General features: G+C 48.4%; 9 protein-coding genes across 9 annotated transcripts; 2 read left to right on the forward strand and 7 right to left on the reverse strand.

The window, feature by feature from the left end:
* Window positions 1–474: 474 nt before the first annotated feature.
* PtrM4_144050 (uncharacterized protein) lies at window positions 475–1563 on the reverse strand (the record flags this gene model as incomplete). Its single annotated transcript, XM_066109717.1, has 1 exon — window positions 475–1563. The coding sequence occupies one exon, from the start codon at window positions 1561–1563 to the stop codon at window positions 475–477; it is 1089 nt and encodes a 362-aa protein (XP_065959700.1).
* A 435-nt stretch (window positions 1564–1998) lies between these two features.
* PtrM4_144060 (uncharacterized protein) lies at window positions 1999–3020 on the reverse strand (the record flags this gene model as incomplete). The annotated part of the gene is made up of 3 exons (XM_001942358.2): window positions 1999–2491; window positions 2540–2638; window positions 2686–3020. The coding sequence occupies 3 exons, from the start codon at window positions 3018–3020 to the stop codon at window positions 1999–2001; spliced, it is 927 nt and encodes a 308-aa protein (XP_001942393.2).
* A 2121-nt stretch (window positions 3021–5141) lies between these two features.
* On the reverse strand, window positions 5142–5857 carry PtrM4_144070 (uncharacterized protein; the record flags this gene model as incomplete). Its single annotated transcript, XM_066109718.1, has 4 exons — window positions 5142–5148; window positions 5264–5507; window positions 5562–5781; window positions 5828–5857. The coding sequence occupies 4 exons, from the start codon at window positions 5855–5857 to the stop codon at window positions 5142–5144; spliced, it is 501 nt and encodes a 166-aa protein (XP_065959701.1).
* A 1475-nt stretch (window positions 5858–7332) lies between these two features.
* Window positions 7333–8313, forward strand: PtrM4_144080 (uncharacterized protein; the record flags this gene model as incomplete). Its single annotated transcript, XM_001942356.2, has 1 exon — window positions 7333–8313. The coding sequence occupies one exon, from the start codon at window positions 7333–7335 to the stop codon at window positions 8311–8313; it is 981 nt and encodes a 326-aa protein (XP_001942391.2).
* A 492-nt stretch (window positions 8314–8805) lies between these two features.
* On the reverse strand, window positions 8806–11256 carry PtrM4_144090 (uncharacterized protein; the record flags this gene model as incomplete). Its single annotated transcript, XM_066109719.1, has 3 exons — window positions 8806–8808; window positions 8836–11093; window positions 11214–11256. 3 exons carry the CDS (start codon window positions 11254–11256, stop codon window positions 8806–8808), a joined length of 2304 nt encoding a protein of 767 aa, XP_065959702.1.
* Window positions 11257–12701: 1445 nt separating this feature from the next.
* On the reverse strand, window positions 12702–13208 carry PtrM4_144100 (uncharacterized protein; the record flags this gene model as incomplete). The annotated part of the gene is made up of 2 exons (XM_066109720.1): window positions 12702–12998; window positions 13044–13208. 2 exons carry the CDS (start codon window positions 13206–13208, stop codon window positions 12702–12704), a joined length of 462 nt encoding a protein of 153 aa, XP_065959703.1.
* A 183-nt stretch (window positions 13209–13391) lies between these two features.
* PtrM4_144110 (uncharacterized protein) lies at window positions 13392–13646 on the reverse strand (the record flags this gene model as incomplete). The annotated part of the gene is made up of 1 exon (XM_066109721.1): window positions 13392–13646. The coding sequence occupies one exon, from the start codon at window positions 13644–13646 to the stop codon at window positions 13392–13394; it is 255 nt and encodes an 84-aa protein (XP_065959704.1).
* A 2433-nt stretch (window positions 13647–16079) lies between these two features.
* Window positions 16080–17165, reverse strand: PtrM4_144120 (uncharacterized protein; the record flags this gene model as incomplete). The annotated part of the gene is made up of 2 exons (XM_066109722.1): window positions 16080–16666; window positions 16712–17165. 2 exons carry the CDS (start codon window positions 17163–17165, stop codon window positions 16080–16082), a joined length of 1041 nt encoding a protein of 346 aa, XP_065959705.1.
* Window positions 17166–18367: 1202 nt separating this feature from the next.
* On the forward strand, window positions 18368–18619 carry PtrM4_144130 (uncharacterized protein; the record flags this gene model as incomplete). The annotated part of the gene is made up of 1 exon (XM_066109723.1): window positions 18368–18619. One exon carries the CDS (start codon window positions 18368–18370, stop codon window positions 18617–18619), a length of 252 nt encoding a protein of 83 aa, XP_065959706.1.
* Window positions 18620–18940: the final 321 nt, after the last annotated feature.

The following is an 18940-nucleotide window of genomic DNA, read 5'->3' on the forward strand; positions in this document are numbered from 1 at the left end:
GCGGACGCGAAGTGCATTCAGACTCGTCTCTGTGAGCTCCGTCTGAGCGGATAACAACGGGTAGATCGCAGAGAAATGAACAGCGTGAAGGATAAGCACATTCTCAAATTCTCTGGGCAGAGTTAGTCTAAGAGGCAGCACGTAAGCGGAGGAGTAACTTACGCATGGAGTGTCTTCACAGGATTACTTAACACTATTGGAATTTTGTTGGTGCTTCGATATTCCTCGTACGCACCGTCAGAAACCGCACCTATACGGTCAAAGGCGATGATACTTGAGAGAGCACCATGTATCCAACTCTCGACGTGTTGGAGTGGGTGAACCGTACGCATAGGGAAGAAGTTGAGGATTGACTGAGGTTGTATTGTACAAGCTATGGAAAGTTTATGTAGGTGAGTGACCATAAACAGCGCTAGTCTCAGATAGGCATCATCCCATCACCAAACCGTGACACACCCCCCAGTTGTCACCAAGTCAGTGAGTTGGTGATAACTGACCTGTATCCAGCAGATGAACCACGAATGATGTACCACCACTAGGTGGTTGGCCGTCATCTACCTGAATCTTGTCTCTATACTGTTGACGTGAAGCCCATTCATTTAGGGCGTCCTTTATTTGCTTCGAAATCTTAGGATCCTTTTGAGCTTGTTCAACCTTGCGGACTCCAATAGGTGCTGGTGTCCAGTCTTTTGGTCGACCTGGGTGAAGTGGATTGAGTATCCAGCAGTCGGGTAAAGCGTGTGACAACCCACAAACACAAGGTAGGTTTGCAATCCCAAGCTTAGCAGCTGAGGTAGATAGCACACTTGACTCAGTGGCAGTGGTCTGGGCAGCTCGGCGGATGTACTTCGTCATCTTTTCGACGTAGGCGGGCAAGCTGAGTAGATTTGTACCGTTTATCTCGTGTTCGTATATCTGATCGAGGCAGGTAGTAGCGTAGTTTGGATAGTGAGCTTGGCAGGCAATCAAGAAATCCTCCTGAGGCCTGTAGCTAGTTGTCTCTGGTAGGTTGATCGATTGGCATTGAGAAGTGATGTGTATCCAGTCAGCCATCCATTCATCGAGTTTCTTTAGGTTGCGTGGAGCGGTCTTCAGATTGGTGTATCTTGCTATTAAGTCGCGACTCCGATCGGCTGTAGAAGGACAGAATTGCTTCTTGAGAGCGACAAGTCGATCGTACACAGTAGGGAGATCCTGTATTAGGTAGAGATGACGCGTGGCGATAGACCTAGTGATCTCTGTATTTAGCTGCACCAGAGCTCTCTCTTGTTTCTGCAGCGTGATCTCGTCGAGTCTCCATTGTTCAACCTCCCATCGGTAGGAATCACGATCCTCAGTGGATAGATCAGAGAGCTTAGAAGCTCTAGCCTTATAGTCGGTGAGCTGAGGCTTAGGATTGGCAGCCTCTAGGTCAGGCAGGCTCTCCTTTGGTGTATCTGGATTGACGTATTGCCAGATCTTGTGATCCTTCGCGAAGTCTCTGCAGAGAAAGATCCAGTTGAACCAGTCATCTGGTGTATTAAGGATAACAGTAACTCGAGTTACTGCTGATCCTGTAGCCATTGTGTGCGTAGAACAGACGTAGCAATCGTGCGTTATAGTGGACGCGGGGTAATCGAGCGCTGTGGTGGACGCGGGGTAATCGTGCGGCTATGAGGGGCCTAGTAATCGTGCGCTATGAGGGACGCGGTAATCGTGCGGCTATGAGGGCCTAGTAATCGTGCGCTATGAGGGACGCGGTAATCGTGCGGCTATGAGGGGCCTAGTAATCGTGCGCTATGAGGGACGCGGTAATCGTGCGGCTATGAGGGGCCTAGTAATCGTGCGCTATGAGGGACGCGGTAATCGGGAAATGAGTACAATCAGGATGCAGCCGGGCTCATAACTGTTGGAGTGGGTGAACCGTACGCATAGGGAAGAAGTTGAGGATTGACTGAGGTTGTATTGTACAAGCTATGGAAAGTTTATGTAGGTGAGTGACCATAAACAGCGCTAGTCTCAGATAGGCATCATCCCATCACCAAACCGTGACACGACGACTCCGATAAGCCCTCGCTGACCTGCAGATAGCTTGTTCAATGTCACAGCGAAACGCTCGCACTTTCGTATAATTTCCAGGTACGGCCGCAACAGCTTGGCTATGCCGTCATAAAACTCTGCTTGCAACGAAGCCATGAGAGGGTCGATTGACGGGGGCTTTCTGTCTTCCCAGGCTAAGCTTGAGTGAAGCCCTGATCTCCAGATTTTCAAATATCCAAGTTGACTGTTCGCGACGTTCGTAAGGTACATCAGGTCTTCTTCATCCATTGTCGTATTTTCAGCAAAACCCGTGGGCGTAAGCTTTTGCACCACCTCTAGTAGTGTCTGGAGCAATGCCCTATTTGCGCAAAACATCTCAGGACCTTCTTCCGGGCTCTCTACTGGTAATATATTGCTCCCGGAGATGGGAATAAGGTCTGACGAGACGATGTTGAGAAGAGCGTCGATACCACTACAAAGATTGTCAGATAAACAAACAGGTTTACTTATAGCAACTCACCGTTCCAGCTCTCGACATATCCAGGATCCCCTCTTTGTTTCCTCTGAGATGGGGTTGTTCTGACTTCGAACGGTCGAGACATCGTTAGGAACGCTTCTGCTACGTACGGTTAGCCTAAAATACTACAGAATGATGGATTGTCTTACTAGTAGCCATGCTGCTTGTATAAGCCGTAAGCACAACTAATATGCAACCAACTCTCTTGAAGGTTTCCGATTTGGTTGGTGTATAGTGCAGCCAAAGTCATGGCTTGTGCAAGGGAGGTACTGTATTTCTCACGCTTGTGCGCGAGAATATCTTGGGCACGAAAGTAATATGCCATGCCTGGAATGATGCTAGAAGGCTTTGGACTGTCGCTGAATGATTTGCAACTGCCAAGTGCGAAAAAGAGGAGGACTATGGCATTATGCAGAGAAGGTATAATCGAATCTCTGCGTGCCGTTGCGGTATCGCTGTACTCTTTGATGAATGTTTCGCACATCTCCCGAGGTTTATCGAAGATCGGGTGTAGGACATGCACATTTCCCATGTATGAATCGGATAGCTCGCACAGTTTTTGAGACGAGAAGAATTCTGGACAATTATCTTGGCTGATTGCAAGCGACTTGCAATGCAACGGGCCAGTGGAACGAGGTTCGTTGGGAGGGTTCAGCAGTGCAGTGAGAGCGCGCACTTCTTTAAGAGTGGTTTCTGTGGTCTTGGATATAAGCCTCAAGCTTTCATCATTTCTAAAAGCGTTAATGACAACCCATGAGTTCGCTGATCGCTACGTACGTTTTGGTTTTGATCTTCACATACACGCAGCTTTGGCCAGTCTCCTTACATGCCTGGCATGGATCTAGTCCGTTGCATCTCTGCTTGCGATCCCGACATTGCTTACAAGCCTGCAGAACTCGAGGTGTCCGTGGTTTGTTTGCTTCCTCGTCGGATGGACGTAGGCGGTCAGGTAGCGCGTTGGGATTAAGTGTAGGGTCCATCTGTCGAAGACCAGGTGGTTACGATAGAGTCAAACGATGAAAGCCCTGAAGTATGACCTTATGATGAGCGTCAAATCAAGGTCCAGACAGCGATATGTTCAAGTATGAGCAAAGACATAAGATACCAATAGCGCTATCTTAAGAGCAGGTTGTGGCATAGAGCGGGGCTTCGTCGGGGTGACCAAGATGATTGAAATTCGGGATTAGCGAAGGCAGTATTGATCAAGGCATATGGTTTAGTGGGCACGAAGAGATTACTGCATCACTAGCCAAGCCATTCACTAAAGCCCGCAGTTGGCGTGCAGTTACACAACCAGGGGTAACCCTCCTTATGCAGCAACCTTGTACAACAATCACATAATGATAACCACCTGACAAATGCAATCGCGGCTGAATTTGAGTTTATTACCACTACTAGCAAGGCTGTGTCATTGCTACTAGGTGCTGAGAGCTTATGGTCACGATGCGTTCTTAAAGAAAGAAGCTACTCGGTACATTAGAATTCGAGCCATTAGCTCTGGCATGATCATACACCAGGAGAACTTGTGCTACAGAGGAACATGCGACCATGTCTGTTCATAGGTCGTCACATTTTCATCTCTTTTCCTCAGATGCTGAAATTAGAACCTCTTCATCCCAAAAACTACAAGCCCAGTGGTAAAGAAACAAAGAAAAAGGTACAATAGCCATCTTCCGTCAGGATATGAAAAAAATCCCCAAACCATCAACATTGTACTGATGAACAAAGCAAATCGACAGGTGTTGTTGTTTGGGTTGTGGAAGTAGCAGAAAACCATAGTGCTGAAGTAAAGACTTGATATCGCGGCGATCGAATCATGGTCTATCACAGACGCTTGTCAGAAACATACTTGACATCTCAAGAGAGCTTACCTATCATGGATATCTTCATATCGGTGACTACCGTGAGGTGTATGGTTTAAGCGCAGGTGTGGTTAGAGGTTAAGAGAGAGGAAGGAGTTGGCGGAGACTCAGAAAGTGTCGAAACCTGTGATAGGAGATAGGTGGTGAAGATGGTTTGGCAGACATCAAGACATGCCATTCCTAACAGCGCTTTATAGTCTTGTTCCGCCAATACCTACCTAGGAAGGAGCTGAAGTCCCGTACCCGATCACCCGTACGAAAACCCAACAATGCAGTGATCGGCTACCTAGAATGAGCTCTTTCGAACAATGGACCAGCGTCTAAACAGGGATTGTGCAGAGAGATCAGTTCGTCCCCGAAAGACACCTTGCGGCACGACTACCCGCATTTGTGCGCATTTGAACCTTGCAAAGCTCACGGATTCCTGCATATACATGCATTAATCGCTCTTTATGGAGGGATCGATGGGGGTTGTCGGTGTAAAAGTATGGACAATATCACCGTGCATACAAATAACATGGATATAACGCCTGCGTTAGAGAGCGGCACAATGGTAGAATATTATTAATAGCAATAGAAAAACTGCCGCTTTGTCCCATGCAAAAGAAATATTTCTATCTTGCTCCAGCAATCGCATCATGCGGGAAACATTTAGATTTCGCGGGCAGCAAACGTATCTCCAGGTAGCAGACAGATAAACAACTGTACTAACTTTATTTACAAACACTATGATGAGAACCCGTTTAGAAACTCCTCTAGTGCAACTGAAGCATTGTTTAGTTTGTGAAATTCTGCCAGCCTGTACAATTGCGGCCATTGCTTGGTCATCCCCTGCTCCTCCAATTGGACAAATGCGTCAACATACCCGTCAGCCTTGCAGCTAAGGATGCTGAGCACTCTCAGTTTCTCCGTAACATTTGCATCTGAAGTAGTGGGCGTTGCTGCGTCTTGCTTTGGATTTGCGGGGTTTCTTGATCCCTCATCTTGCCTCGTAGCCGTATAGCCGCATCTTCCTTTGTGGTCTTTCTCGACGTGCCAGTCGATCAGGGCTGGAGCAGTGCGGGCCTCTTTACAGCCTTTATGGTAGCAATAATACGTCGGGCTCGAGCCTATATAATGTCAACTCCTTCATACAAGCACAGCGGACAAGTAAAGCTACGTACAAGATACATCAGATGTGCTGCTGTCGATGACAGATTCTTTTGTACTCCCGACTGTGGACCCAGAGGCGCCACAATATCCAAGGCTGGATTGGTCCGACAGATTAGGTCTGGTCTCAAGTGTATCTTGACTGGATTTCTTCCAACCGATGCATTCCCAAAACCATCCAAAGCAACCGTTCTCGTCTCCTGTTTCTTGTGTCCACGATGCAATACCCTGTGTCTATATTGGTGTTAGATCGATGCGTAACAGAGGTGGCGCCACATACTATCGCCTTGCAGGTGGGAGATAGAGCCATGGTAAGGAACGGGACGTGCAGGAAGGCAACCGGTGAAGGACGCAAGAGCGGTGAGACGATGAATGCAGGACGTCTCAGCCTCGCAGGAAGGATGCATGATATATGAGTATCTTCCAACTGGCGCCAGGTCATCCTGCTAGCAAAGCTTTAGACACAAAGACGCCACTGGTGTCTAGGAGGTGGCTCGAGTCATGCCCTTGGACAAACGATATGCACGCGAACGTAGGCATGAGGCAACCCTCACGGCACGCCTCCGTTATTCCGAATGGGCTTCAAGCGCCATCAGTCTAAGCTAGAGAGATCCTACCCGTGCACAAGTGGATCGCATTATGGGGACACTTTGTTGACAGACCGCGTCCCGAGATTGGCACCGTATACCTAGTGAGAGTGGGCCTGGATTCATTGGACACTACGTCGATCAAATCCACGTTGGGTGGTACCGCAGATCGGGTATGGTGACGGAGCGATCAGCACATGTGGGAAGGTCGCTCAGTCAGGCAGTTGATGCAGCAGAAGGGAGGTTACGCGGCCCGAGCCTCTAGGAACAACGTTGTGAACACTCGTGCGGTGGGTAGAGGAGACTCTGTGCATTTGATAAGGTCGAAGTCAAGTGCAAGTAGCAGCAGTCTATTGAACACTGCATAGACAGGACGCTACGTGAACTTGTCTCATAAAATAGAAGCGACGGCAACAACATGCATTATCTTATGCTCTAATAAGGATATCCAGAAGGATACACTTGTTCCAAACTTCCATTCCAAAACGACAGTGACATAGGGTTAATCCAGTCTTGCCGCACCTCTGGAAACATGCCATTCCCGCACTGCGCATCCGCCGAAGATTCGACCCCCAAGCTGAGATCCATCCATAGATTTGCCATTTGGTTATGTGAGCCATGAGAGCGACGCGAGTGCCCACAACCACATAAAACGATAGGTACCAACAAAAGACCGATGAAAAAGGATAAGTCTCCTATTGGTAAAGACGCCAACGGGGGTTAATGTTAGGGCAGAACTTAGGGAAAACGTGCAGGAAGGCAACTGGTGAGGGGTTGAAACAGCGGTAGGGCAAGAATTAAGGGATGTCACATCTGAGTCTTGTTGAAAGTGCATGATATACCATGGATATCAACTCTGCTAGCTTCAAAAAAGGAAGGTCTCGGTTACGCAAATAATGATATATAGCAATCAATAGCGAGGGCAAACGCGCGGCACCTATCTCCCTTACCGATAGCGACGTTAGAGCCACTGTGATCTGAGGCGCCAGCGGCCCGCATATCTAACGTCCAAGCGTGCTATGTGATATGCCATGACAAGGATCTGTGAGGACTGGGTGGTGGGCGCGCTAACACTAGCGTGTTGGTGGACGGCCAAGACAATTTCGGACATGATGTCCAAAATTTTCTTGGCACTAACAGCGTGTGACAACTATACTACGACAAGTCCAATCCGTCTTCCTTGCTTTGCTGACTCAAAATGAACGTTTCTGGTATACCAGATGTTGCGGAAATCGAGTGTACCGTCAGCGCTGGCCCGGGAATTCAGTGCAGCGCATCTCGAAGTGGTTTCATCACGATACAGACGAAGACCGAATCGATCACCATCTTACTGCAGCAAATCATCAACAAGAAGAGAGTTACGGCCAAGCCTGTTGGCCAACAGCCTGTTCAATCAGTGGCATCTTCTTCTGGAAGCAATACTAGTCAAGTAAAATTTTGGTTTGCAGGAAACAACGGCCCAGAAGATATGCGACACGACGAGGGCAACGACGGATCAGAAGATCTTCTCAGCAGCAATGACAGGAGAGCACCAAGATCGGTAGGGGAAGTTGCCAAAAAATCAAACAATGGCACAGATAATGAATTTAGGGGGAAGAGTCCTGCCTGTCTTGGTGATGATGACAAGGAAGACGATATCGATGCGAGCAACAGCGATGGTTTCAATAGAAACTCCAGGCAAAAGAAGCCAGAACCCCCAATTTCAGACGAAGAATTGACGGCAATTTGTCGGAAACTCGCGTCGAAGACCTTGAAGAAATGGAAGTTAAAGCAACAACAAGAGAAGAAGAGTTTAGAAGCATTTCTTTCCGATTGGCCCAATTTTTTCGGCTACACTAGACATGCATCCCTTGAACAATGGTCGTACCGAGCTCTCGACACTTCAGAAAAATTTGGGGGCCTCCAGCAACCTTTCCACAAAGTGAGCCTTGCTAACTGGTGGAATGGATGCTTAAAACGGAGAACTTCGGAAAACACTACCACCCGTGTTAAGGCACTGATGGTTTCAGCCTTAGAGCCAGGCTTTGAAAAGCTTGAATCCAAGGAGAAGAATTCAAAGCGAAAACAGATCGACAGATATGTACTCCAGGGCGAAGTTATCACCCTAATGCTCACCCGAGCCCCTGGTTTAGTTATCACGGTCTCTGACCTTATTACAACACCCGAGTATGCGCCCTAGTCTTCATTTGTTCTTCAACACTAACGTCATCAGGTACCGTACTTTGTGGAGCAATAGACATCGGTCTCCTGTTTCTGGGCTCAATTGGATAAATGAGAAATTGATCCAAGACTCAGAGCTATACTCGGAGACAGTACAGAGTATCTTCAGTCTCATGCATCAGCATTTTAGTGGGTCAATCCCTGGTCTTGTAATGCTCGGGCCAGACTTTCCAACAAGCAAGTAAAGCAAGTCACCGCTCTAAACTTGACTTGCTTGGTTCAAACATAGGCTTTACTTGACTTGCTTGGGGTGATTTTTTTACTTGCTTGTCTTGCTTGTATTACTTGCAAGTACTTGGATTACTTGACTACTACAAAGAGATTAAGCTACATACAAATTACCAAAACTCAGTGTTCCACTCTAGTATGTTGTAATCTCCTACAAGCTGCTCATCTGAAAGCTTAGCCTCGCTACAGTTGTACGGTTTATAACCAGCTCGCACCCATGACCTTACTAATTGAAGAGCTGCGAGTAGCTCACTGCCCAGAGCACGTCGTTTAGGTTCAAGAAGGTCGCAAGCTCACTGAAGAGGCGCTCACAGTCGCTGCTTGATGCTGGGATAGTCATGATATCGATTGCAAACTGCGCTAAATGCGGGTATTTCGGCAGTAGTTGTATCCAGTATTGGACAGGATTTCCATCTGCGTTGTACTGCTCCTGCGTCCACTGCGGCTCTTGTGTTTTCCAGCGCTCAAACTCGTCAAGTGGAGCCTCTCGGTCATTGTTGCGGCTAAGTATAGCAATAATTGCCTCGTCTATGTTGTTGCTACTCGGCGCAGTTGTATACCGCTGGCGTGCTCGTTGAGGTTTGTATGCCGCCCAAAGCTGTTGGAACGACGCGTTGGCACTAGTAAGCCAATCAGCTTTGTCTGCCCACGCCACATCGCAGTAGTTCTTGTAGTACGGGTGTAGGCAAACAGCGGCGTAGTAAGCGGGCGAGTCGTCGAGCTTGTTGTAGTAGTCGTTGGCTTTGCTCCACGCGGCGCGGAGGTTGACGTTGAGGTGATCCTCTGGAGCCTCGGCATGAGCGTTGAAGTCGACGTGCTCGAACGGGCGCGCCCGGGCCTCAAGCTTGCTGAGTACGTACTCAAAAACGGGTATAACCTCATAGATTGCGCCGTATTTGCCATCCTTAGAGCGTCCCTCGAGGCGTTTTGTGGCGTACTTGAGCGGCTCTAAGCAGTCCTGGTACTCTGCAATCACCGCCCAGTCAGCAGCTCGGAGCCCAGTTGATCTCATCCAGTTTGGGGCGTCGGGCCGCTTATTATTCCGCTGCGCAGCGTGCGCATCTTCAAGGATAACCCTATTGATATGATGCTCAGCGTACAAGTTATACGCGGCTTGAAGCTTGGTAGCGCGCTCAAAAGCAGCATAGTATGAGTTCCAGCGAGTGACGACAGGCTTGACTGGCTCGAGTACTTTGAGACGCCCTTCAGCAGGCAGGTTGTTGTTGGCAAGGCGCTGGTAGCCACGAAAAAGCTCGTACTGTTGCGGCGTTTTGATATAGTTGATGACGTCAACTAGCACTCCAATAGGGCCATCTTTCCGCCACTCTCGCATATACTGCTCCTCGGTATTGTACTGCTCTTGAGTGTTGCCGTAGGCGTCTTTGTTGGTGCCAAATATAATAGCCTGGCCGATGAGGTTAAGCGTGTGACAACTGCAGCGGAGGCGCCGGTGAGCGGACTCAAATTCGTACTCGCGCGCGAGCGCGGCGATCGCAGTGTCGTTGTTGGTAGCGTTGTCGAGTACAAAATAGCCTAATCGGTCGCTTGTTATTCCGTATGCTGAGAGCGTCGTCGAGATAGCTTTGGCAATAGCCTCACCGGTGTGGGCGCCAGCGAGCTCAGGCAGATCGATTGGTAAGTCTCGTATTATTCCAGCTGCGTCGGCAAAGTGAGCGACTACTCCAAAGAAGCCACGTTTACCACCCTTTGTTGTCCAGCCATCAAAGCTTACGTGTATTTTGCTTACTGAGCCTGACAGGGTGTCGATAACTTGCGGTCGTATAGACCGGAACAACCTCATCACAAAGGTAGAAACGCTGGTATTACTTACCCACAACGCTGCCTCTGCCTCTGGGTTGGCAAATCTCATCATCTCTCTAAAATCAGGCGTCGTAAGTTCGCTGAGCGGGTGGTTTCGGTTAACAAGCCACATGACAGTGGCTGTTCGAAAGCCCTCTACGTCGAAGTTTCCAAACGCGTTAGCAGTGTTTTGTTGTACGTCTAAACCAGCGTCAAAAGCTTGCCGCAACGACAGCTGGCCTCGAGCTCTCTGCGCTAACTTTGGGCCATCTTTCGTAAGGTTGTGGCCAGGCTTTGGTTGGCTGAGATGGGTGGCTGCTGAGGTTGTAGCCTGAGTAATGTTAAACAAACCACCACGGCCAGCGTCGATAGTTTTGTGTACATGGCAGTACTTGCACACAAACCAGATTCGAGATGTAGCATGGCGCTCAACAACGCGGTAGCCATACTGAAAGATCCAACTTTTTGGGCGCTTAGAACGCGCCAATGGCTTGATAAAATCAGGTAAACGTGCCCAGTCAATGCCGTCAAAGTTCTCAACTAGTGCGCTGTTTGTCTCATCCTGACCACCCTCTCCAGCCTCAGTTGTAGCCACCGTGCCAGCTCGGCTGCCCTCGGTGGGCGCGACAATCTCAGCCTCCGCCTGCGACTCTAAGAACTGCAACTCGAAGGTAGGTATTGGCGGCGAGGCGTTAGCCTGGCTTGCGGCAGCTAGGGTTTTGCGAGGTGATCGACGCTGAGGTCTAGGCTTAGATGCAGGCTTAGATGCAGGCTCAGGTGAAGCCTCAGGAGTTGAGGCGACGTTGTTGGTGGCAGCGGCTACTTTCGTACGTTTGCTCCGAGCAGAAGTTTGTGGTAGGCGACGTTTGGCCATATTGGGGTATCAGGGCAGTATAAATCACTGGAAAACGCGTTGCTATAGGGGATACTGCATTGCGATAGGCTTCTAGACAGGCGTACGTCGAGATTGGAGCAATGCGCTAGACTAAGGCTAACGTTATTTGATAGCCGCTTAGCCTGTTTGGGACTCAACCGAGGCAACTGCAACACTTCAAAACCATCGCGACATCTACCGTACAGCAGTTTTAGCACCCTCATCACAGTAACGCTAAAACAACCAAGTAAACCAAGTAAGCCAAGCAAGCAAAGTATCTTGACTTGACTTGCTTGCTTAGCTGCCCAGCTCTTACTTGACTTGCTTGCTTGGTTTAAACCAAGCAAGTCAAGCAAGTAATCCAAGTCAACTTGCTTTTTGGAAAGTCTGGCTCGGGCTATCACTCATTTTCGTAGCGTTCATCCAACATCTGATCCCGGACCGAAAAGCTAGTTTTACTCTTTCACGGTCGCCAATAGAACCCGAATCTGGAACGAATGTCGCATCATCCTGCCATCAAGTGACGCCTAGCTCAAAAGAAATCATACCCTCCTACCAAATCTCTCTATGCGATCAACAGTCGTTCGTCAAGTCTATCGGACCAAGTGCAAACGCCACCAAACGAAGGAAGACAAGACATGCCACACCCCAGGCTCAAGCGCAACTATACATGATTCAAAACGATAATCAGGATACCTCTGCACCCAGTTTGGAGGCTTCCCTTATCAATATTCATGGAGAAAACCAAGCCCTCGATGTTACAATTGCCGCAAACGTTCTTCAGTCACTCCAACATGGCAACCAAGGCTATACGGGGGTTGCTGCAGCCGAGTTGCCGCTTGGAGATCAACAGCAACCCTTACCGCCCGCCTCGGGTATCTTAGAGCAATGCAGTGTGACAGAGTATGGTAGTTAGACTCCGCAACAATCAATTCAATCCGGTCACTCTCCTAGACCCACTTACCTATCTAGGTAGGGCTTAAACTCCTATAGGTAACTACTAGGCTTAAAGCGGTAATCAATCAATCCAATCTGAACCTTCTAGGACCCACTTAATTGATTGTTGCGGACTGTGATGGTAGTGCCCTTGAGGAAGCAAGCAATGCGTCAACAGAAGACCGCCAGGTTTCGTGTGATGGCAGCGCAGGATCCGTTATGCAATCATGCCATCTCTCAACGAGTGATCTCGATCGCTCGGAGCCTGACCAACAGTACTTTCCTGGTCATCTAGGTGTTTTTCTAGACGGACAGGCGGACGGCTTTACTTCAGATGGACTAGCTCTGGTCAACCGAATTTCGGGTCTTGATGAGCTCGAATCTCAGCAATTGCCTGTCGCGGATGGATTATTTTTGAGCAACTTCATGCAAGAATATCGAGATATCATGTAATTAAAGACATCGATGATCATCAAATTTATGAGCTATGTACGGCGTGGTTTCTTATGTTAATGCTCATACTTGAATGGCAGCACATAGAAATCAACAAATTCTGACACCGAGAAGGAGACATTCGCAAGCACTAGGTGTATTCCCTTCTCTAGCAGCCCCGCTACCTTTTTCGCCTTGTTCTCCCAAATATAGATGGTGGCCTGCTGGGGGGTCTTGGGATCAGAAATAGCAGGTACAATAGCGAATATCTCGTCCGGTTTGGTGGTGATGCATCCAGATATGTTACGCATGATCTCTGGTTGCCTAGACGGACGGCTAAGTTGCTTTCCTACGGCATTGCTGATGTCTTTCAACTATGTATCATTAGCAATGCCATTGAATTTTCCACTAATGCATACCCTTGACTGGAGAATCTCATTAGTTACAGCTCTATGGGTTTCGTGATATTTGTAACGAAGGACAGCAAAGTTCGCAGTATTGAGCGTTGTGTGGTCCCCAAGAATCACCTCCGCAACCCGTTCGTCGAGTTTTGAGTGGGAAGGCAAGTAAATGTGTGATGACATGATGAGAAACAGGTGGTCTTAGATTTATTAATGCAAAGTTGATGTATTTATATGACACGTTGAAGCCTTGTTAACATTAGGCCGAACACGCTGGCGGACTGGACTTGGTTCACTAGCGTCATGCCACGTGCCGACGCCACCGAATGCCAAGACCCAAGCCGAAAACTCCGTAAGACGCGCCAGCTAAGACTGTCGGCGGCTTCCGCCTGATCCTGAAGTGACACCGTTCGTGCTCCTCTGCTGCTCATCGTCGGTATTAGGTGACATAAAATCGCTCAAGTAAGTTGGGCTGTTTGCAGCACGAGCACCATTGTCCTCGGTACGACCATCGCAGCCATGATTGGGCCCGTTACCAGCCATACCACTTGCGGTCTGTTCGGCGTTGTGATTGGGAGGATTAGAAGCTGAGGACTCCGTGTTGCTGTCAGAGTGAGGCATGGTGATTGAGGTGGTAACTCCTATAACCCAGAAGAAGTTCGTTACGTCAGAATTTTTTTCTCGTGAAAGGCAGAGCTACTTTCATCAGTGGAGAAGGAAATGTGATTGAATCGGCCTACCTTTAGCGATTATGGTTATCCTTGCACACTTGCAGATGACTATACAACGAGCGAGCCGATCTTGGACTGCCAGGCTGGACAGAGGGATGGATGAGGTTCAAAGATCGCTGCACTCGGGTATCTCCCCTTGCTAACGCGGGATATCGGAGACGCCCCTAAGGATGAGAGGCTCGTTAGCATGCACTTCTATTGACCCTTTCGAAATCGAGAATGCATTTGGAGAAGAAGGCTGACCTACAACAAATACCACGAGAACACGAGACACAGGGGGTATCAGCGGACGTTTTAGTGCTACCAAAAGAGACGGCAAAGCAGAGGATGTCGAAGGTATTGAAGGTTATGAAGAAGAAACACGCTGAGCAAACAGAACGTGTTAAACAAGACGAGGGATGATGGCTCTGAGACGTTGAAGAAACAGAGATTTAATGAGGTCCTTTATACTGATACTTACGATCCTACACACGCTTAATTCTCCTTCTATCGCCTACAACCACGCCTCCTTTCCACGTTATTACGAACAGCCATTTACAGAAGCGGCAAGCGAGCGCCATATCCTTGGATCACACCAAGACCCGCGTTCTCTACCATCGCATCTTCAAATCTACATATGCTTGCAAGAAAGAGGGGGCTTGGAGACTGAATCGGGCCTCGGCGTGAACTAAGGCCGCGAACATGCCAGAATACATTGGCTATTAGTGCATTAGTCTACTCCTCAGAATGCACGTTCCTAATCGCTTCTGACGATTGTTGTTAGAGTATGTCTCGGGATGTGTGTACAGCTTAGAGACATAATGAGGCAGGAATGCAAGAGTGAAAGAGACATGTGATATTTTGTTTCTGCATTAGTATATTTCGTTCTCAATGGCATCAACGACACTTACATACTGGGCAGCTCTCATTTCTGAGGGAATGTACTGTTAGTGCTGCTACTGATAGTACACGATGGTGGCAGTATGCAAGTAAGAGCGAAGAGAAGCAGAGCGAAGAGAAGCAGAGCGAAGAGACGCAGAGCAGATTACCGTGCGTGACGGCCCAACAACCCCGACGGCCCAACGACCCACCCACCACAACCAGACCTTAACTTCAACACGCGATAACTCCACCAATATGACTGCTCGTAGGGCTGCACAATAACTTCAACGAGCTCTTAACCACCCCCCAAAAGGGTAAGAAAGGCAGTCTTGAAGCTTATATAAGGCCTACTATAGAAGGATAGAGTTGTGGGTAAATCGTGGTGGCCGTGATCAGTCATCTGATCGCTCAACAGGCCTACCACCTGCGCGATCGCGACGTGGCCGTGATATCAAGCTACCAGCCAAATACAAGTAGATAGATATTATAATACTGCGTCTAGATCACTACTCGTAGAAATCTTAAAAAACTAGCTATTGTGTGTGTCTCTACAGCCTCAATTTTAGTTGCTGTTTTGGTGTTCAGGTGGATCGTTGGGCCGTCGGGGTCGTTGGGCCGTCACACACGGTAAGCGGCTTGGTGCCGAGGGGCAAAATCAAATGACTCGCCCGCTCATTCCCAGGTCATGCATCTAGGTGCTGCACGTGATCTTACGCATTCGGAAGGTGGGGCTGTCATAGCGTAGAGGGGCTGTCGCCGCCTGAGAAACTCTCATATGATCTGTTAGGCACCAACACAAATGCGTATATGCACATATGTTCTCTTACATAGCTGCCCATCAATCTATACAGCTACCCCCAGCGTGGTCTTGTAACCGTTGTATGAGGTAAGTGATCCTGATTGTACTTTAGACTATGCTGACCTCTTATTGCGCATCTCATAGCTATCGTTTCTGACGGATTGGATCCCCACCGCTCGAACCTTCGAAACATCTGCTTCGTTCCTTCTTGTGTCTACCAGAAGACCTACTTTGTCGCGGACTGTACGACGATCATCCTACAATTTAGCCGGTTCTCGCTTTGACACACGCTAGAAACATCCGTCCACTGAAGCATTGGGCGTTGGAAGATCTCAGAATCAAGCAGATTGTGTGATTCGCACCTTTTCGCTAATGCCCGAGGTAGGGTCAACTTCTCAGCGCGCTTCCCAACGTCTACCTAATGGACTTTTCGCTAGAAAGACCAAACCACAAACGGAGATTACGAATATATCCACTATCATACATTCGAAGCAGTCGATCATGACAGATCTATGTCTTGGGAAGCTGGTGATGGCATGGTACATGTTGGTGTGAAGGTCATGAAACCGCAGAAGACCGATATAGATGCACGCGACGTTACTCTTCTTGAAGGGCAAAGTGTGATCGTTTACGAGATGAAGTTCAGATTGGCCAAAAAGGCTGCTACTTAGGAAACGCTCTCGACCATATTTCAGTACCCTTTTCGAAACTGATCAATATTGCCAGTCTGCTATCGTGATCAAGGTCCTTGCCATTAGGAAATGAGATCCTAGCGGCGCTGGTGCGTGATATGCTCTTGTCCTCTTCCGACTTCCTAAATCTGCTTTCTAGCATCGCCCTATACAGGTAGTTCCCTAGTATGATCTTCCAATCTTCGATTGACCTCATGTCTTTTACTTGTTGTGCAATTGATTCCCCGACTGATAAATGAAGCCAGATTTCCAACCCAAAGTCCTCATGTTGTTCTGATGGAGGTAGCAAGCGCACGGTATCAGTGAGCCTTAGACCCTTCTGTTCTTCTGCTTTTCTCATGCAACTTTCTTGTATGCCGTTTGTAAGATAGGCTCCAAGATAACTGCCAAGCTGGATCAGGTCAGACCACTGTACTGTTCTAGTGAAGGCATCCCAAGGGTTAACCTCAGAACGGCTTAACAGCCTCAGCAGACGGGTATGAGCGGCAGCAGAGGTAAGCCAATCTTCTCGATCCTGCGGATTTGGAATGCTCTGGGCCGCAAGCGTGAATGCTTTCTCTACCGAACTTTAGTTTTAGAACAAGACAAGAAAGATAAACGTACCAAGTGCATCTGCCGGGTGTTGTTCGGTAGTAGCCGCTTCGACCGGAAGATTTTGACGAACACTGGTTTCACTCGGAGGATATCCCACAATCAATACACTGGCGGCTTTAGTAAGTGATGAAGGATGCGAGGCCGTAGTCCACCATTCGTTAAGTTTGTGTATGAGGCTGCTTTCTTGACTCAGTGCTGCCATCTTCGCGAGGGACTTTGCTACTAAGACAACTAATAGCAGTACTTCAGGGCCTAGCTCCTTACGAATCTCTATGGCAAGTTTACGCGCACGAGTTCGGATGCTCCGGCTCGCAGAAGACCTGCTGCTCAAGGACGATGCATCTTCCTGTAGAAGGTTGTTGAATCGTTTAATTATATCGGTCGGAGGCTTCCAGTGCGTAAGTCTTTCGAAGGTGAGTCTCGTGTTCTCTACTTCTGTGTATAACCAATCGTTTTCCGACATTCCGAGAGCGTTAAATCATAAATAAAAGCGAAGAGGAGAGCAAAGAGGAGAGCGAAGAGGAGGAGAGCGAAGAGGAGGAGAGCGAAGAGGAGGAGAGCGAAGAGGAGGAGAGCGAAGAGGAGGAGAGCGAAGAGAAAGGAAGAGAAGCGAAACGCACAGAAGGAGCCGATTCGTGGGACCAGTGCTGATAGGCCCTGGTCCTTTGGAGCGATGCGGGGCAAGCCACACCCTCATGTTTTCTTCTTCGCGCGTCGCAATCCTTTCCAGCTCGAGCGGATGGTATCGCGGAACAACACACCGTGCCGAGGCATGATTAACCCGATCCATTCCTAGCCCTTCTCAAGTGCGTAACGCCGCTTTGAAGGAGCGCTCATGCATGCCAACGAAAGACAACCAAGGCATAGGTCGGTCAACCAACCAATATCTACACCCTTGCTCACAAGCAATATATCCGCTGAAAATGATGCTAATCCATGGGCTGGACGAGGATTCGTTACGACCGGATTGAGCACATAGCTTATGCATAATGTAGCTACGAGATCCATTCCGTTCTATTCTATTCCAATACTTACCCTAGGCCGGACGTGCGTATGCTCATATTTACGTTACCTAGCTACGGTTAGTCAGTACAATCCAAGTAAGAAATATATATATGAGAGAATAGTCCCTTGAGCTGAGTATCTTTCTTCCCCAGGTTCCACTCAATACGACTTCACATCGATTTGTTCTACAAGTCCGCTCTGATTCTATCAACAAACTAGCGAGGATGTCAGAGTCGTTAGTAAATCTTACAATGCGTCTAGAAACATTCTAATCATGCATAGGGCCGCCACCTGGAAACATACTCTTACGCAATGGATGCACAGTCCGCAACAATCAATTAAGTGGGTCCTAGAAGGTTCAGATTGGATTGATTGATTACCGCTTTAAGCCTAGTAGTTACCTATAGGAGTTTAAGCCCTACCTAGATAGGTAAGTGGGTCTAGGAGAGTGACCGGATTGAATTGATTGTTGCGGAGTCTAAATGGATGGATGCTCAGAATTCCCAAACTGAGTACTTCTTTGTTACCCACGAGTCAACTGAGGGAAGTGCCAGGTACTGGCTCTTTTATATCGAACGCCAGACCTGGGACAATGATGCACGCGCATGGGGTCCACGTCGAAAATGTTTGGTGGTATCCATCAGACCTCAAGCTTCTACTATGGACTGGCTCGATTTCTCAGAGCGCGCTGCACAAGATGCTTCCAACATCGCTCGCAACACTCCAAACGTATCGTACTTGGTCGGAGATGTAGCCCACTTCCACGGTTATAAAGTGGTTATCGAGCAGCGCCAGCTCGCATTCGAAAAACTCACTGGTTATCAGAACATTCCTTCTGGCGCAAATTTGGGCCAGTACCTGAAGGCTTTGGCACACCACAATGATGAGTACATGAAAACCTGTGGAGACTAAAAATGCGGCTTCTGCGGAGGGCAACTGGACATTCTCACACACCTGTTGCCAGCCCGACTTACTCTACCCTTGTCTACTCCAAGTCACACATGTATATATAGCTCCCCTCCTTTATAGCTATTAAATCAACTCGGCCCTTTATAACCGCCTTCTACTACATGTAACAACAACTCTACACACCAATCATTGCCTGTTCGTATCTCTACTGAACAACACCAATTTGAATACAATCTTGTCCCATGTTTCCCCACCATACTCCTCGAACGCCCTGATAAGTTTCCTCTCTTTTCACCGTGTACTCATTTGGCAGAGCAGGCATGA

This window comes from Pyrenophora tritici-repentis, chromosome 9 (genome assembly GCF_003171515.1).
Source record: "Pyrenophora tritici-repentis strain M4 chromosome 9, whole genome shotgun sequence".
Classification (NCBI taxonomy): Eukaryota; Fungi; Ascomycota; class Dothideomycetes; order Pleosporales; family Pleosporaceae; genus Pyrenophora; species Pyrenophora tritici-repentis.